The sequence below is a fragment of the Chlorocebus sabaeus genome, chromosome 5 (genome assembly GCF_047675955.1).
Source record: "Chlorocebus sabaeus isolate Y175 chromosome 5, mChlSab1.0.hap1, whole genome shotgun sequence".
Taxonomy (NCBI): Eukaryota; Metazoa; Chordata; class Mammalia; order Primates; family Cercopithecidae; genus Chlorocebus; species Chlorocebus sabaeus.
In genome coordinates this window covers 80,995,073-81,010,005 of record NC_132908.1, presented here as the reverse complement: position 1 = coordinate 81,010,005, position 14,933 = coordinate 80,995,073, and the positions used below count along the sequence as shown (strand labels likewise).

The 14,933-nt window shown below is 49.1% G+C and overlaps 1 protein-coding gene across 2 annotated transcripts in view; it reads right to left on the bottom strand.

Annotated features, from left to right (window-relative positions):
* Window positions 1–14,711, bottom strand: part of ATP2C2 (ATPase secretory pathway Ca2+ transporting 2) — a 94,167-nt gene extending 79,456 nt beyond the window's left edge. The window contains exon 1 of one of the 2 annotated variants that reach the window (XM_007994225.3): window positions 14,534–14,711. In XM_007994225.3, the coding sequence (XP_007992416.3) occupies window positions 14,534–14,632 (99 nt within the window). In that variant the 5' untranslated portion in view covers window positions 14,633–14,711. The remainder of the gene's footprint in view (window positions 1–14,533) is intronic. The other variant, XM_007994226.3, reaches the window with a different exon arrangement.
* Between the last annotated feature and the right edge of the window lie 222 nt (window positions 14,712–14,933).

Genomic DNA, 14,933 nt, shown 5'->3' with positions numbered 1-14,933 from the left:
CAGCCTGAGCAACATGGTGAAACCCACTCTCCACAAAAATATAAAAGTTAGCTGGGCATGGTGGCACATGCCTATAGTCCTATAGTCACAGCTACTGGGGAGGCTGAGGTGGAAGGATTGCTTGAACCTGAGTTGGAGGCTGCAGTGAGCTGAGATTGTGCCACTGCACTCAGCCGGGTGACAGAGTAAGATGCTGTCTCAAAAAACAAAACAAAACAAAAATACCCACACCCCCAACACACACACACACACACACACACACACAGATATATTCAGAAGTAACAGAGCATCATGTCTGTAATTTATGCCTAAATGGGGGCGGTGAGGCTGAGGACGATGCAGCCAGTGTAGAAATGTGCTAATGATGCTGAGAGACCCGGGAGGAAGGATGTGCAAAAGTGTTTGTGCTATCATCTTCTTACAACTTTTCTGTCCATTTGAAATTATTTCCAGACAATAAGTGAAGAAATGATTCCAGAATAATGGTATGGCTGGGAAGAAACAGCTTCATTCCTATATTCAGGTTCAGTCTGCACTGGCTGAGCATGTACTATGGACCAGACACGGCTGCTTATCATCACGCACACCTTCACTCCTCTATCTGACCAAAAGTTCAAGTTGGCAGGTGCTGTGCCCATTTTGTTGGATGGGCAAACTAAGGTCCTGGATTTGAGAGCTTTGCCCAAGGTCACAGCAGGCGAGTGTGGAGTGAGGGTTCGATGCAGGCTTTCCTGCCAGCCCACCTCTCTGTCTCTAGACACACAGCTGTGCCTCCCTGGCACTGATTCACACTCAGTTTTGGGACAGTGAGGCTGGTTCCTAGTGGACCTGCTTGTGGTCTGAGCAGCAGAAAGCAGTAGGGCCACTGAGCTGTGCCCAGGATGACAAGGACAGTGGCTCCCAGGAACCCCCTAGCTTTGCTCCAGGAAAGGCTCAGCGCTGGGTCCCAGCATGTCCCTAGGAGAGGAGGCGCCTCTAGCTCCAGCTGTAGACTCTTGCCTGTCTTGTCCAGGAAGAGGGGCAGTTCTTCCTTCTGGCTTGGCCATTTCTTCCTTCCTTTCCTTCCTTCCTTTCTTTCTTTCAGATGGAGTCTTGCTCTGTCGCCCAGGCTGGAATGCAGTGAAAAGATCTCAGCTCACTGCAACCTCCACCTCCTGGGTTCAAGCGATTCTGGTGCCTCAGCCTCCAGAGTAGCTGGGACTACAGGCGCCCGCCACTGTGCCTGGCTAAATGTTTCGTATTTTTAGTAGAGATGGGGTTTCGCCGTATTGGCCAGGCTGGTCTCAAACTTTTGACCTCAAGTGATCCTCCTGCCTCAGCCTCACAAAGTGCTGGGATTACAGGCGTGAGTCACCACATCTGGCCATGCCTTGGTCATTTCTATGGTCAGCCTTTGAGCCCTGGCTGCATTGGTGTTGAGCTGAACAGATCAGCCGCCATGCCAGGAGGCACCTGGGTGCCCATCCTGCCCTAGGACTGACCCTGAGAGACGGCAAAAGGGAGCAGACTGGGAGGCATGAGTCAAGTCAATCCAACTGTTCTTAAAAGGGGGTGGGGAGGTTTCTGTGAAGAATGCATTTGAAGCCCATCAGTGACAGACTGGATAAAGAACACGTGGCACATATACACCATGGAATACTATGCAGCCATAAAAAAGGATGAGTTCATGCCCTTTGCAGGGACATGGATGAAGCTGGAAACCATCATTCTCAGCAAACTAACACAGGAACAGAAAACCAAACACCGCATGTTCTCACTTATAAGTGGGAATTGAGCAATGAGAACACACGGACACAGGGAGGGGAACATCACACACTGGGGCCTGTCAGCAGGTGGAGGGCTAGGGGAGGGAGAGCATTAGGAGAAATAGTTAATGTAGATGACGGGTTGATGGGTGCAGCGAACCACCATGGCACGTGTATACCTATGTAACAAACCTATACGTTCTACACATGTACCCCAGAACTTAAAAAAAAAAGAAAGAATGCATTTGAAGCAGAGGTGTTCCTAACACCAACAAGGAGTCCAGGGGACTCGAGCTTAGAATTCAGGCAGCCCTGGGCCCAATTCCATGAAGAGTTGTGTGACTCTGGGCAAATGACTTCATTTTCTAAGCCTCAGATTTCTACAGGGATTTCTGTAAGGATTCAAAACTATGTGGTATATCCATAGATGTTCATTATAACATTGTTCTAAAAACCAAAAAAGGAAACCAACTAACTGTCGGCAGGAAATGGGTTAAATACAAATGCCTGTACGGCCATGGAAGATGTGTTGACTCACATGCACTGCGGGAATATGGGAGCGTGGAGTGGGCACAGAATAGCGGGCCCAGCAAGAATCAGTGAGGGAAAAGACACTCATGTAGTTGTACGATACTTTTTAAAAATATTTTTTCTTTTTTTCAAGACAGAGTCTTGCTCTGTCATCTAGGCTGGAGTGCAGTGGCGTGATCTTGGCTCACTGCAACCTCCGATTCCCAGGTTCAAGCACTTCTCCTGCCTCAGCCTCCTGACTAGCTGGGATTAAGGCGCGCGCCACCACACATGGCTAATTCTTATATTTTTAGTAGAGATGAAGTTTCACTATGTTGGCTGGGCTGATCTCAAACTCCTGACCTCATGATCCACCTGCCTCAGCCTCTCAAAGTGCTGGGATTACAGGCGTGAGCCACCATGCCCAGCCTGTAGTTGTATAATAATAATTACTAATAATTAAATAATTATTACTAATAAAAATCACCATGATCAGGTGCTACCTTACATGCTTAATGTATATTAAATGATTCCAATCCACAACAGACCCCCTGATGTATGTACAGTTAGTTACTACCCCATTGTACAGAAGAACAAACAGAGGCAGGGAAAAATTAAGTTTGCCTGAGGTCTCACAGCCGGCAAATGGCAGAACTAGAATTTGCATCCAGGCAGCCTGGGCTGTAGACTTCCGTGCTCTTAACCACAATCCTGCAGCCTCTCTAGACTTGCACAGAAAAGGGGCCAAAAACACCCAGGCAAACAGTAACCTGATTGCCACAAATGGATCAGAAACAAACAGGACCTTCCTCCCTCCGCCTCCCCCAACCCCAAGTCAAGGGGGAAAATAGGATACATAAAGTGGGAGAGTGAAGGAGGAATTTTAAATTGTGCCAATTTTTATTTATGGTTTATGAAAAAAAAATTAAGACAAGTATAGACAGGAACAGAAGGAAAAAAACCATACAATTCCTGGTTCACACAAGATAGTAGATAAATAGCAAATACTATTGGCAGAATTCAATAAGAAGTGAAGGCAAAACTGTCACTCAAATTTCAGTGTGCTGATATCTGGGGGAGGGGGTAGAGGGAGGAGAAAGGCTGGTGAGATAGGTGTTGCTGAAGGAGACTGACTGTTTATAGACTTTCCCTGGGGAACAGGCACCTCCCAGATCACAGGGGAGGGAGGCCAGCTTATCTTTCCTGAAATCTACTACAGGTCAGGCTGTAGGCTCCAGGGTCCGCAAAATGTGGCTGATATAAAAAAGAAAAATAATAAATGCAGGAGCACATGTAGCCCAAATGTAAGGCTTAGCTCTCTGAGTTCCTGCCATCTCCTCCAGGAAGTCTTCGCAGATGGCACTGGACTTTAACAGTAGCATTCCCACTCAACCCCCACACCCAGGCCACACCTACCTTCTTTCTTACATGCTCTGCTTTCCTTCCTGGGGCTTATCTCAGTGTGTAATTATGTACTTACTGGAGTAATTATTTGATAGGCATCTTCCTTCCCCACCAGAGCATGAGCCCCACTCAGTAGGATTAGAGCTTTGCTCACTCTTTTGTCTCTAGTATCTGCAAGAGGGGCTGGCAAACAGGAAGATGGGTCTGAGACACACAGAGAAGCTAATCATCCAGAGCAGTAGTGCTCACACTCCGGGGAGCCTCAGAACCCCCCCGGGGGCTTGCTGAGTCTCAGATTGCTGGGACCCAGCCCAGAGTTTCTGATTCTGTAGTTCCAGGGTGGAACCTGAGATTCTGCATTTCTGGCAAGCTCCCAGGTGATGCTCATGTTGTTGGTCCCCAGCCCACACTTGGAGGACATGTTGTCAAAAGAAAGAATCAGCCAGGCACCAAGTGGCTCACACCTGTAATCCAACACTTTGGGAGACCGTGGTGGACAGATCTCTTGAGCCCAGGAGTTCAAGACCAGCCTGGGCAGCTTAGCAAAACCCCATCTGTACAAAAATTAGCCAGGCATGCTTGTGTGCGCTTGTATTCCCAGCTATTCAGGAGGTGGGAGGATCACTTGAGCCCAGGAAAGTTGAGACTGCCATGAGCCATGATTGCACCACTGCACTCCAGCCTGGATAGCAGAGTAAGACCCTATCAGGAAAGAAAAGGAAAGGAGGGGGAAGGGGAGAGGGGGAAGGGGAGTGGGGAGGGGAGGGGGGAGGGGGAGGGGGGAGGGGAGGGGGGAGGGGGAGGGGGAAGGGGAGGGGGGGGGAGGGGAAGGGAAAGGGAGGTGGGAGAGGAGGGGGGAGGGGGAGAGGAGGGGGGAGGGGAGGGGGAGGAGGGAGGGGGGAGAGGAGGGGGGAGGGGAGGGGGAGGTGGGAGAGGAGGGGGGAGGGGAGGGGGAGGAGGGAGGTGGGAGAGGAGGGGGGAGGGGAGGGGGAGGAGGGAGGTGGGAGAGGAGGGGGGAGGGGGGAGGTGGGAAGGGGGAGGGGGGAGGGGGGAAGGGGGAGGGGAGGAGGAACCTAGCCGTCGGAAGGGGAGCCCAACACTGCCCTCCATTCTTGCACCCAACACCTCCACTTTCACACCAGGACACAGGAATGTGGAAAGATGACACCTGCCTAAATCCATGTGGCCAGCGAGGGATGGGCCCCGTCTGCCCTACACCAGTGGCTCATGGTTAAGAGTGGCCACTCAGGCCAACACTCCTTCCCCTACACCCAGAGCCCCCAGATTCGGTCGAGGTGGAGAGGCAAAGACAGGGAGGGTCCTGAGAGGTACACGGGGGTGAAATAAGCAGTTCTAGTTAGCCTGGTAGTCAGCATCCGTGGTTTGGCATAGGAAAGTGAGGTGCAGTGCCTGCCTGTCATCTCTTCCCCCTGGGTCTCTGCAATCACAGATCTTGGGCCCTTCTCTTCCGTGTCTCTGTTTGCACTTGAGTTTCAAGGTGGGCCAAACAACACGTCCTCTGCTGGGCTCTCTTCTCTCCAAAAGGCCACAGGGAGTCTTAGGGAAGGTCACAGGAATATGGCCCGGCTAGAGGGGCACCGTCCCCACATGTGAGGACTTGGGGCAGACAGCAGTGGTGATAAACATTTCCAGAGGGGCTGCAGCCTCAAGAGACAATCACGCATTTTCTCCTTGTGGCTCACAGCTCCTCAAAGAAATACCTTTCAAGTCAATTTCTACACAGAACATGGTGTTGGACTGAGTTGTCCAACCCCGACATCATTCCCAGGCTGAAGCCCTAAATCCCACACCCCATGTCCTCAGAAAGTGACTGTACTTGGACATAGGGCCTTTAAAGAGGTCACTACAGCTAAATGATGTCATTGGTGCGGCCTTAATCCAATACAACTGGTGTCCACATAAAAGGAGCAGATTAGGATGCAGCACACACAGAGGACAACCGTATGAGGACACAGGGGGATGGCGGCCATCTGCAAACCAAAAAGAGAGGCCTCCGGAGGAACCAACCCTGCTGGCACCTTGCTCTCAGACTCCTGGCCTCCAGAACTGAGACAATGAATGAGCTGTGAGGAAGTGGAGTCTCCAGCAAGGGCAGCTGGCTGGACAACTTTGGGATGCACATTCATTGGCAACAAAGACGCCTCTCCAGCCCACTCCACCTTCCAGGCAGGAAGAGGGAAGACAGGTGATCTGGATTAAAAGCTCCCACCAGCTGGCTGAGACTGAGCACACGGCTTCCACTACTCGCTGAGACTGAGCACACGGCTTCCACTACTCGCTGAGACTGAGCACACGGCTTCCACTACTCGCTGAGACTGAGCACACGGCTTCCACTACTCGCTGAGACTGAGCACACGGCTTCCACTACTCGCTGAGACTTAGCACACGGCTTCCACTACTCGCTGAGACTTAGCACACGGCTTCCACTACTCGCTGAGACTTAGCACACGGCTTCCACTACTCGCTGAGACTTAGCACACGATTTCCACTACTCGCTGAGACTTAGCACACAGCCTCCACTACTCGCTGAAACTTAGCACACGATTTCCACTACTCACTCAGTCTTAGCACACGACTTCTACTACTAAGTCTCCTGTGTTCTTATCACCATCATGTGAGATGCCTGAGAGACCAGAGGTGCTAGGATTATTAGCCCCTGAAGTATCCACAGATCCAGGTTAACCCCAGGACAATTGAGAAGAATCGCTGACAGTCCACAGGGAAGGTATCGATTGGATGTTTCCTCTCCGACAAGAACCCTTCAGCAGGGCCAGCCTCATGGGCATGAGGCCAGTACAGCTGCGCAGAGATCCCTGTGCAGGACGAGTGTTGGGCTTGAGGCTTCATGCTCCAAGCTGCCATCTTGAAATGCGTAATCATTGGATCTGAATGTGGATGTGAAAATTTAGTCCCATGGGATGATGTATACCCGGGGCTTGGCATCTCCCTGACTCCACCCAGTGGCCACGACCGCCCTCCCCGGTGAGGGACACCTGGGAGGGTCTACACAAGGAGTGTCCAATCTTTTGGCTTCCCTGGGCCACATTGGAAGAAGAATTGTCTTGGGCCACACATAAAATACACTAATACTCATGATAGCTGATGAGCTAAATAAATAAATAAATAAATTGCAAAAAAAATCTCATAATGTGTTAAGAAAGTTGACGAATTTGTGTCGGGTTGCATTCAAAGCTACCTTGGGCTGCGGGTTGAACACACTTGGTCTACACTCACCCGGTAGTAATCCCTTGTGTGGTGGAGAGCAATAATCTATAGCAAGTGGAAGTCACCAGGATAGTCAAGGGAGGGATCATAGAAGATAGAAGCAAGTGTCTTCCTGCTATTGGCAGTCTGTTCCATGAATTCTGTAGCCAGTCCTGCCCTCAAATCAACCTCATCGCCTTACCTGCCTTCCTTGAACCAGAGACCTTTCCTCTCTGCCCTTGGTCATTCCAAACTCCCCTGTGGAAGTCCCAAATGTGCTGACCCAAATTACTTACCTCTGTGTTGGGAAGCCCCAAAGGGTTGCAGGAGCCCCCAGATGGCCACATACAGACCCTCCCGCCATCCCATCCTCCTCTTTCTCCCACTGGCACCCCAAGTGCTGGGCTGGCATTGCTCTACACCACCCCCCGTGGGGATCTGGATTCTTGTCTAATAATGCTGTTTACAGAACCACTCCCACCCAGCTACGCCCACCCAGCCCTGAAAGGCAACACAGACCTAAAAACCCACAATCCTTTCTCTCCCCTTCTTTTGTTCAAACTTCCTCTTTATTTTTCACATGTCCTTTTTTTTCTGGCTACAAAATTAAACCATATTTGTGGCTGGAAATGTGGAAAATGCACAAGATTACAAAGAAGAAAATTTGTCATCCCAAGATTAAAAAACCACTCAAAATGATCTTTTTCCAGATTTTATTATCTGCACATTATAAAAGTTTGTTTTTTCCAAAAGAAATTACGACCACCTGTTTCCACTGAATGATGCATCATGCAGGGCAAAGATGGCAAAAGAATCGTGGAATCCACGTGGGCGAGCAGACAGATGTCTAGTCCTTCTGTTTTTCTGTATGTTTGACATTTTTCTTTTTCTTTTTTTTTTTTTTTTTTTTGACAGAGTCTTGCTCTGTCACCCAGGCTGGAGTGCAGGGTACGATCTTGGCTCACTGCAATCTCTGCCTCCCCAATTCAAGCGATTCTTCTGCCTCAGCCTCCCAAGTAGCTGGAATTACAGGCACATGCCACCACACCCGGCCAATTTTGTATTTTTAGTAGAGACGAGGTTTCACCATGTTGGTCAGGCTGGTCTCCAACTCCTGACCTCAAGTGATCCACCCACCTGGGCCTCCCAAAGTGCTGGGATTACAGGCGTGAGCCATTGTGCCGAGCCGTGTTTGACGTTTTTCATATTAAAAATGTTAGATAGAATCTTAGCCGTCCACTGTGTCATTACATATTCTTCCACAGCATCAGTTCCAGTGCCTGTGAGAATTCTGTTACCTAGATATCCCAGAATACGTGTAAACAAACCTCTACTCATGGGCATTTTTAAATATTTTGAATATCTCATTCCTTGTTTTAAAGTTTTTGTTTTCATCATATCTGATATGAGACAAGTCCTTTTTACCAGGTGTCTATATTAACCTTCAAACCACCATCCAAATATCATCCATGTCAACATCTGACTTAGACAGGTTCATCTAAATACTCTACATGATTTTTGAGGTCCCTGAATAAGCTTTCTGCTAATTCCCTTTTTCTCCTTTTCGATAGATTATTAGGTGGGTTGGGAATAAAACCCAAACTCTTGCATCTCATAACTTGTATTTCTTTGTCCATGAAAGAGAAACAGCAGCTGAATGTCTACCCTTGAAGATAGAGCAGTTGCCTGTGTTCTCAACCAGATGGCCTCTGATTTAGGAGAAATACCGAATCTACAAACAACTTGTGTGCACACAAATAAAACACACAGGACCACCCATCAGCTCCCAGTCCCCATCCCTAATATGATGGCCACCAAGCAGCAACCATTTAACACACTGGAAGTTCCTTCTAGTTTCCTCTCCCTAGGAGTTTGGGACCAGGATTCTTTACCCTTAATTTAAAAAGCTTGTGACATTAGGATTGGGGGCAGGGTTTCCGGGATGCCATCTTCCGAGCCTTCAAGTTTTCTGAGAACTTACTAACGTTGAAAGTGTTTCAATGACTGTCTGATTCACACAGACCTTCCGGGGTGGGGGGCAACTTACAACTAAGGACTGTGACGAAATACCAGCATGCATATTTGCATCCATGACAATGACCACAGCACACACTGTAGCGTCCGAGTGAAGGCTGATACCCACTGAAAGCTTCAATGGCTCAGAGAGAAAGGTTAGCAAGAGAATTGAGTCATCACACAGTGCACAATTGTGGAATCGGTGAGAAAACTCTAAGACACCTAAATATTGAGAAGTGTAGTCACGTTGCAAGCAGGTGCCTTACATGAATCCAGTCTTTGTACATAGCAGCTGCCACAGTCAATGAGCACTAAGTGTAGTAGTAAACACAAATAGACACCAAATGAAGAAATACTCTTTCAACAACGCCCAACACTGACATTATCTTCAAGTGAACGAGCCAGTTCTATGGTAATCAGATGACAGCCTTCAAAATTGGCATTCGCAGGCTGCTTGCTGGCAGTTGGACTTGAGTTTGAGTCTGATTATCCTAAACTAGCAAACAAATTCCTGACAAGTGTAAATGTCATTTTGTACACACACGCGTTAGCAGACATTCTCAGCATCAGCATTTTCAAAATCAAAAGTCCAAAAGAGTTTAAAGAACAGAACTCAAGATGAATGAAAACACTAACCAAAACAGATAACTAGTGAGCAGATGACATGTCAGATGTGGTTCTAGGGTTTTTTTTTTTTTTTAATGTGAATGACATAATTTAAGGAAATACTTCTTTCTACTATTCCAATGGGCAGCCTTTAAGGCGGTACCCAGTCATCACTCCCTCCCAGTACCCATGGCCTGTGTAACCCCTTCCCTTTGAGTGTAGACTAGACCTAGACTTACATCAAATGAATAGAAGATGGCAGAAGTTAGGAGATCTCATTTCCGAGACGAGATTCAAAAAAGGCTTTGGTTTCCAGTGTCTTTTTTTTCTGTTTTTTGAGATGGAGTCTTGCTCTGTCACCCAGGCTGGAGTATAGTGGCGCAATCTTGGCTCACTGCAACCTCCACCTCCCGCATTCAAGTGATTCTCCTGTCTCACTCCTCTGAGTAGCTGGGGTTACAGGCACCCCCTACCACACCCAGCTAATTTTTGTATTTTTAGTAGAGATGGGGTTTCGCCATGTTGGCTAGACTAGTCTCAAACTCCTGACCTCAGGTGATCCACCTGCCTTGGCCACCCAAAATGCTGGGATTATAGGCGTGAGTCACCATGCCTAGCCTGACTGAGTTTTAATAGAACATCACCAATATATCAAAATAAGGCTGTTCTATTTGTACTGTATAATTTTATTATAACTGTTTTTTTTTTTTTTTTTTTTTGAGAGGGAGTCTCGCTCTGTCTTCCAGGCTGGAGTGCAGTGTTGTGATATTGGCTCACTGCAACCTCCGCCTCCTGGGTTCTAGGGATTTATCTGCCTCAGCCTCCCCAGTAGCTGGGATTACAGGCACCTGCCACCATGTCCGGCTAATTTTTGTATTTTTAGTAGAGAGGGGTTTCACCATATTGGCCAGGTCGGTCTTGAACTCCTGGACTCAAGTGATCCACCCACCTCAGCCTCCCAAAGTGCTGGGAAAACAGGGGTGAGTCACTGCGACCGGCCTAAATTGATTTTATAATTGAGTTATAAGCAAACAGTTATGTTTATTACAGGTTTTATGCTTATACTTACTTGAAGTCACACTTTCATACAAATCATTTAAGACAACACTGGCCAGGTACGGTGGCTCATGCCTGTAATCCCAGCACTTTAGGAGGCTGAGGCGGGCGAATCATGAGGTCAGGAGTTTCAGACCAGCCTGGCCAACATGGTGAAACCCCGTATCTACTAAAAATATAAAAATTAGCTGGGCGTGGTGGTGGGTGCCTGTAATTCCAGCTAATCGGGAAGTTGAGACAGGAGAATCTGGGAGGCGGAGGTTGCAGTGAGCCAAGATCACACCACTGCACTCCAGCCTAGGTGACAGGGCCAGACTCTGTCTCAAAACAAACAAAACACTGCAGGGTTTCAGTACGTTTATTTAAGAAAATGCCCACACGTTGCTAAATTCTGAGAAATACTAATGATTTGCGAGTTTGGGCAAGCCTTGGGTTAAGGTTGTGTGTGCATGAGCCTCAGAATGCCCATGCATATACTCTTTTCCAGTAAGCGAGTGTAATCTCTTAAAAACACAAATCTGACTGTGCCTGTTTTATCACAGTTCTAACGTTGGGCCCATCTGTGAAGAAATGAATGACTGTCATGTCTTGACTTAAAACCCTTCAACAATCCGCCACTGCTCCAGGGATAAAGCCCACACTCTGACAAGGCTCCGTACGACCCTCCTCTGCAGCCTCATCCTACCAACTCCAACACCTCTCCCTCTTTTGTCTAGAGCTCGCTGTCAACCGCTGCCCTTCATCCAGTTCACTCTTTGCCACTCCTATTCATCTTAAACATCACGTCTTTCTCCCAGCTCTGACACATCGGCACTAAACAGTGAACTGTGACCTGTTGTTGGGTGCCTGTCTCTGCCTCCCAGATGGGGTGCCTGAGGGCAGGGAGCTGTGCATCCTTATCAGCCTCAACCCCAGCCTGTAGCACCCACTTGACACACAGAGGGAGCCCCTCTCCATGAATCTAGGTTGAATGGATGGGTGGTCACTACATGTGTCGGTTGGGATCCAAGCCTCACCCTGCAGAGCCCAGAAGGAGGAATCTGCTCACCAGCCGGGAAGGCAGTGGGTTGGGGCTATACCTGCCTCAGTTAAGAGATGGGAGCCCTGAGGGGCAGAGACAGCTTCCCCCGGAGTCAGCGCTGAGTCACCTGGGAAGCAGGAATTTCTGGTCCAATCTCTTCCTTACCTTAATGTTCAGGTCAGCAGTGAGAAAGTTTTTCTAGTAACTAAATTAAGGAGGCCTCTCAAAGACCTTTCTTTTTGTTGTTGTTTTGTTTTGAGACAGGGTCTCACTGTTGCCCAGGTTGGAGCACAGTGGCATGATCACAGCTCACTGCAGCCTTGACCTCCCAGGTGCAAGCAATCCTGCTTCAGCTTCAGGAGCGGCTAGAACCTCAGGTGCACACCACCATGCCTAATTTTTAAAATTTTTTGCAGAGATGGCATCTGGCTATGTTGCCCAGGCTGGTCTTGAAGTCTGGGGTTCAAGTGACCCTCCTACCTCAGTCTTCCAAAGTATGGGGATTACAGGCATGAGCCACTGCGCCCGACTCAAACACCTTTCTTTCCATTCCTGGAAATGCTGAAATCCAGTCTCCAGTTCCCCTCTTAACCACCAGTCCTCTGTCTGGTCCTCTACTCTTTGATTCTCCATTGCGCCTAAGACCACTGGTCTCAAATAAAGCATCTCCTGGTTTCTCAGCTGACCGTTGGCCTCCTCTATGAACTGTGTTTTGTACACACCTGTATCCTCGGCGCCTGGCAAAACTGGCTGTCAGGAAATGCTCACTGAGCAAACGAAAGTGGCCCCACTAGGAGCTTCACATCCTCATTGATCACATGATGGCAGTAAAACTTACCTTGGAGGTAAGAGGCTCAAGAGAAGACACAGCAGGTTCTCAGTAACAATCACTATTAGAACTGGTGTAACTGGTCAAAGTGGCTGGGGGAGGGGAGGGCTGAGGCCTCCTACAGGCATCCTGGATGTGGCATATAATTAGTGCTCATAAAAGACGGTTCCAACTATTGTAGAAGTAATCACCTCAACACACATTGCCTCCTTTCCAAACCCTGGGAGGAAGGCGTTTCAAGGAGAGGACACGAGTATGAGAGCAAAGGAGGTGCTCAGACCTGAGCTGACCTGGCAGGAAGTGAGTGCCTCGCCCAGCCTCCTGGCTTCCCCACCTCCCTCCCTCCTCACACTTCCCATCGATTTTCATCGTTATTTCTTGGGTTTGCACAATGCTGCCTCTGGAGACAGCACGCCTTATTTCTCAGCTGGCCTTTGGTGCCGGCTGCGGGTATCACCAGCCTCCTGGTGCGGCACACTGCCCATCGTCACGAACCCAAGGCCTCAGGATGCTGCTGAGAGCACCCGGGTCCACAGCCAGGTGGGAGAGCATACCAACAGACCAGCTCAACACCTGTCGGACCTTTGAGAACTCTTCTGCAAAGCTTTGGAGGGATGAAGTCCACCTAGCACAGAGGTCAAACTCTCCCCAGCATCTCCCTTGAGGTTACATCATCCACGCACCTGCATTCCTGGACATCCTATGAAACCTGATGGTGGCCAACTACACATCAGGAGTGTTTGAAAAATACCTGGCCTGATGCAAAAATTGAAAGATGGAAAGGAACAAACAGGAATGGCAACGTAGGAAAGGCAACCTCTGTTGGCAAATAAACTTCAAACTCCTTTAGCAGAACGTATCACACAAGTAGAAAAATAGATCACAGCAAATTAATGGAACTCTATATCCTATCAACATTAACACGCCACTTCAGAAAAATCGAGATTGTTCAAAAACTGCTAGTTACGTGGTCCTGTGGTCTACCACCCTAATACCAGAATTCTTACATCAACAGGGATGTATAAAACACTATTTTTAAAAAGCCCGAAACACTATCTTTAAAAAGCACGAATACTTAATCTCACAAACAAAATGTTTTGACCATTAGTATTATTTGGGAGAAAAAAATAAAATTTTAAGTCAAATACTTTTTCAGCTTTTTAAAAATTATTATTAAAAGGTAATTGTACCTTTGAAGTTTCCTCTCACGGGTCAAAAGGCTATTGCCAAGTCATAGTTCTCATTAGCAACCCAGGGGACTTGTTCAGAAATGGTATTTTTGAATGACTGCTTAAGCTTAAATGAAAAAAAAAAAAAGTGCAACGACCCTCTGGCGTGCAAAGAAACGCTCTGCAGAAATTCAGTACCCCCTTGCCCTTAAAGCACGCAAGGAGTTCTGTTTGCGAAGCTGAAAAGAAGGGTGTTGGGTCACCCTCAAGCCTGGCTTCACCCCTGACTTCCAAGAATCCAAGGAACAGGAGGGGCTTTATTTGAGGGGCTTTATTTGACAGCTTTGCCACTTTGTTCCCTCATGAACCGCCCTGCCCTGGCACCCTGCTGCTTTACCCCAGCGGGTCCCCTGGAGGTTGCAAAGCAGGCCGACAGCTCCGGGTGGCTTTCTAAAAGTGCCTGCCTGTAGGAAGTGAGGCTGGGAGGTCCCTCAGCTCCAACTTTGCTTTCCATTATTGCTACAACATTTCAGCAATCTTTTGTTTTTTGCATCCCTCTAATTTTATTTTCCAATTTAAGTTTTAAAAATCCATAAAGCAGCCCAAGTCTGGAGACCCAGGAATTTTAATTCTCCGGAGTCAGAGAAACCTAGGTTAAGTTCCCAGCCAGGTCACCTCCTAGCTCCGGGCCCCTTAGGCAATATACTTAACCACTCTCGGCCTCAGTTTCTCATCTGCAAAATGGGTTCACGTGAGGGTTCAGTGCTGAGCTCCCCGGGCCAGAGCACACATGAGAGCGTGGCTGCTGTGAGGACGGCTTCTTTCCGGAACCAGGGGAGGAGGACGAGTTCGCGAATCGCAGCGCGAACGCGGGGTCTCGGGTCGGGGACGGTTACGACAGAGGGGATGGGGGGTCGCGTCGCACGCCCGGCGCGGGGTCGCCCGGACTCACCAAGGCTTCCTCCTCGTCCTTTTCCAGCGCCTGGTACTGGCGGCCGCTGCCCGAGAAGCCGAGTTTCTTCAGGAACTTGGAGACGCGTCCCTCGACCATGGTGAGCGGGCGCAGGCACTGCCTGCCTCCCTCGGTCCCCGGCGAGGCCCGGGGATGGCTGCGCGCGCCCAAGCCTCCTGGGCCAGACCCGGTTACCAGGGAGCTGTCTACCTGCCCGCGGCAGGTGAGGCCCCGCCTCCGGGGCGGGGCTGCGCGCAGGGAGGTGGAGGCTCACCTGGCCCCGCCCCGCGAGCTCGCCTGGGACCCCAGGGCCCCTGGGGACAGCGCCGGCTGGCCATCAAAGGCCCAGGGAGCGGCTGCGTCGCCTCAGGGCTTGGGCTGTTTCCCACTCTTGCAGATC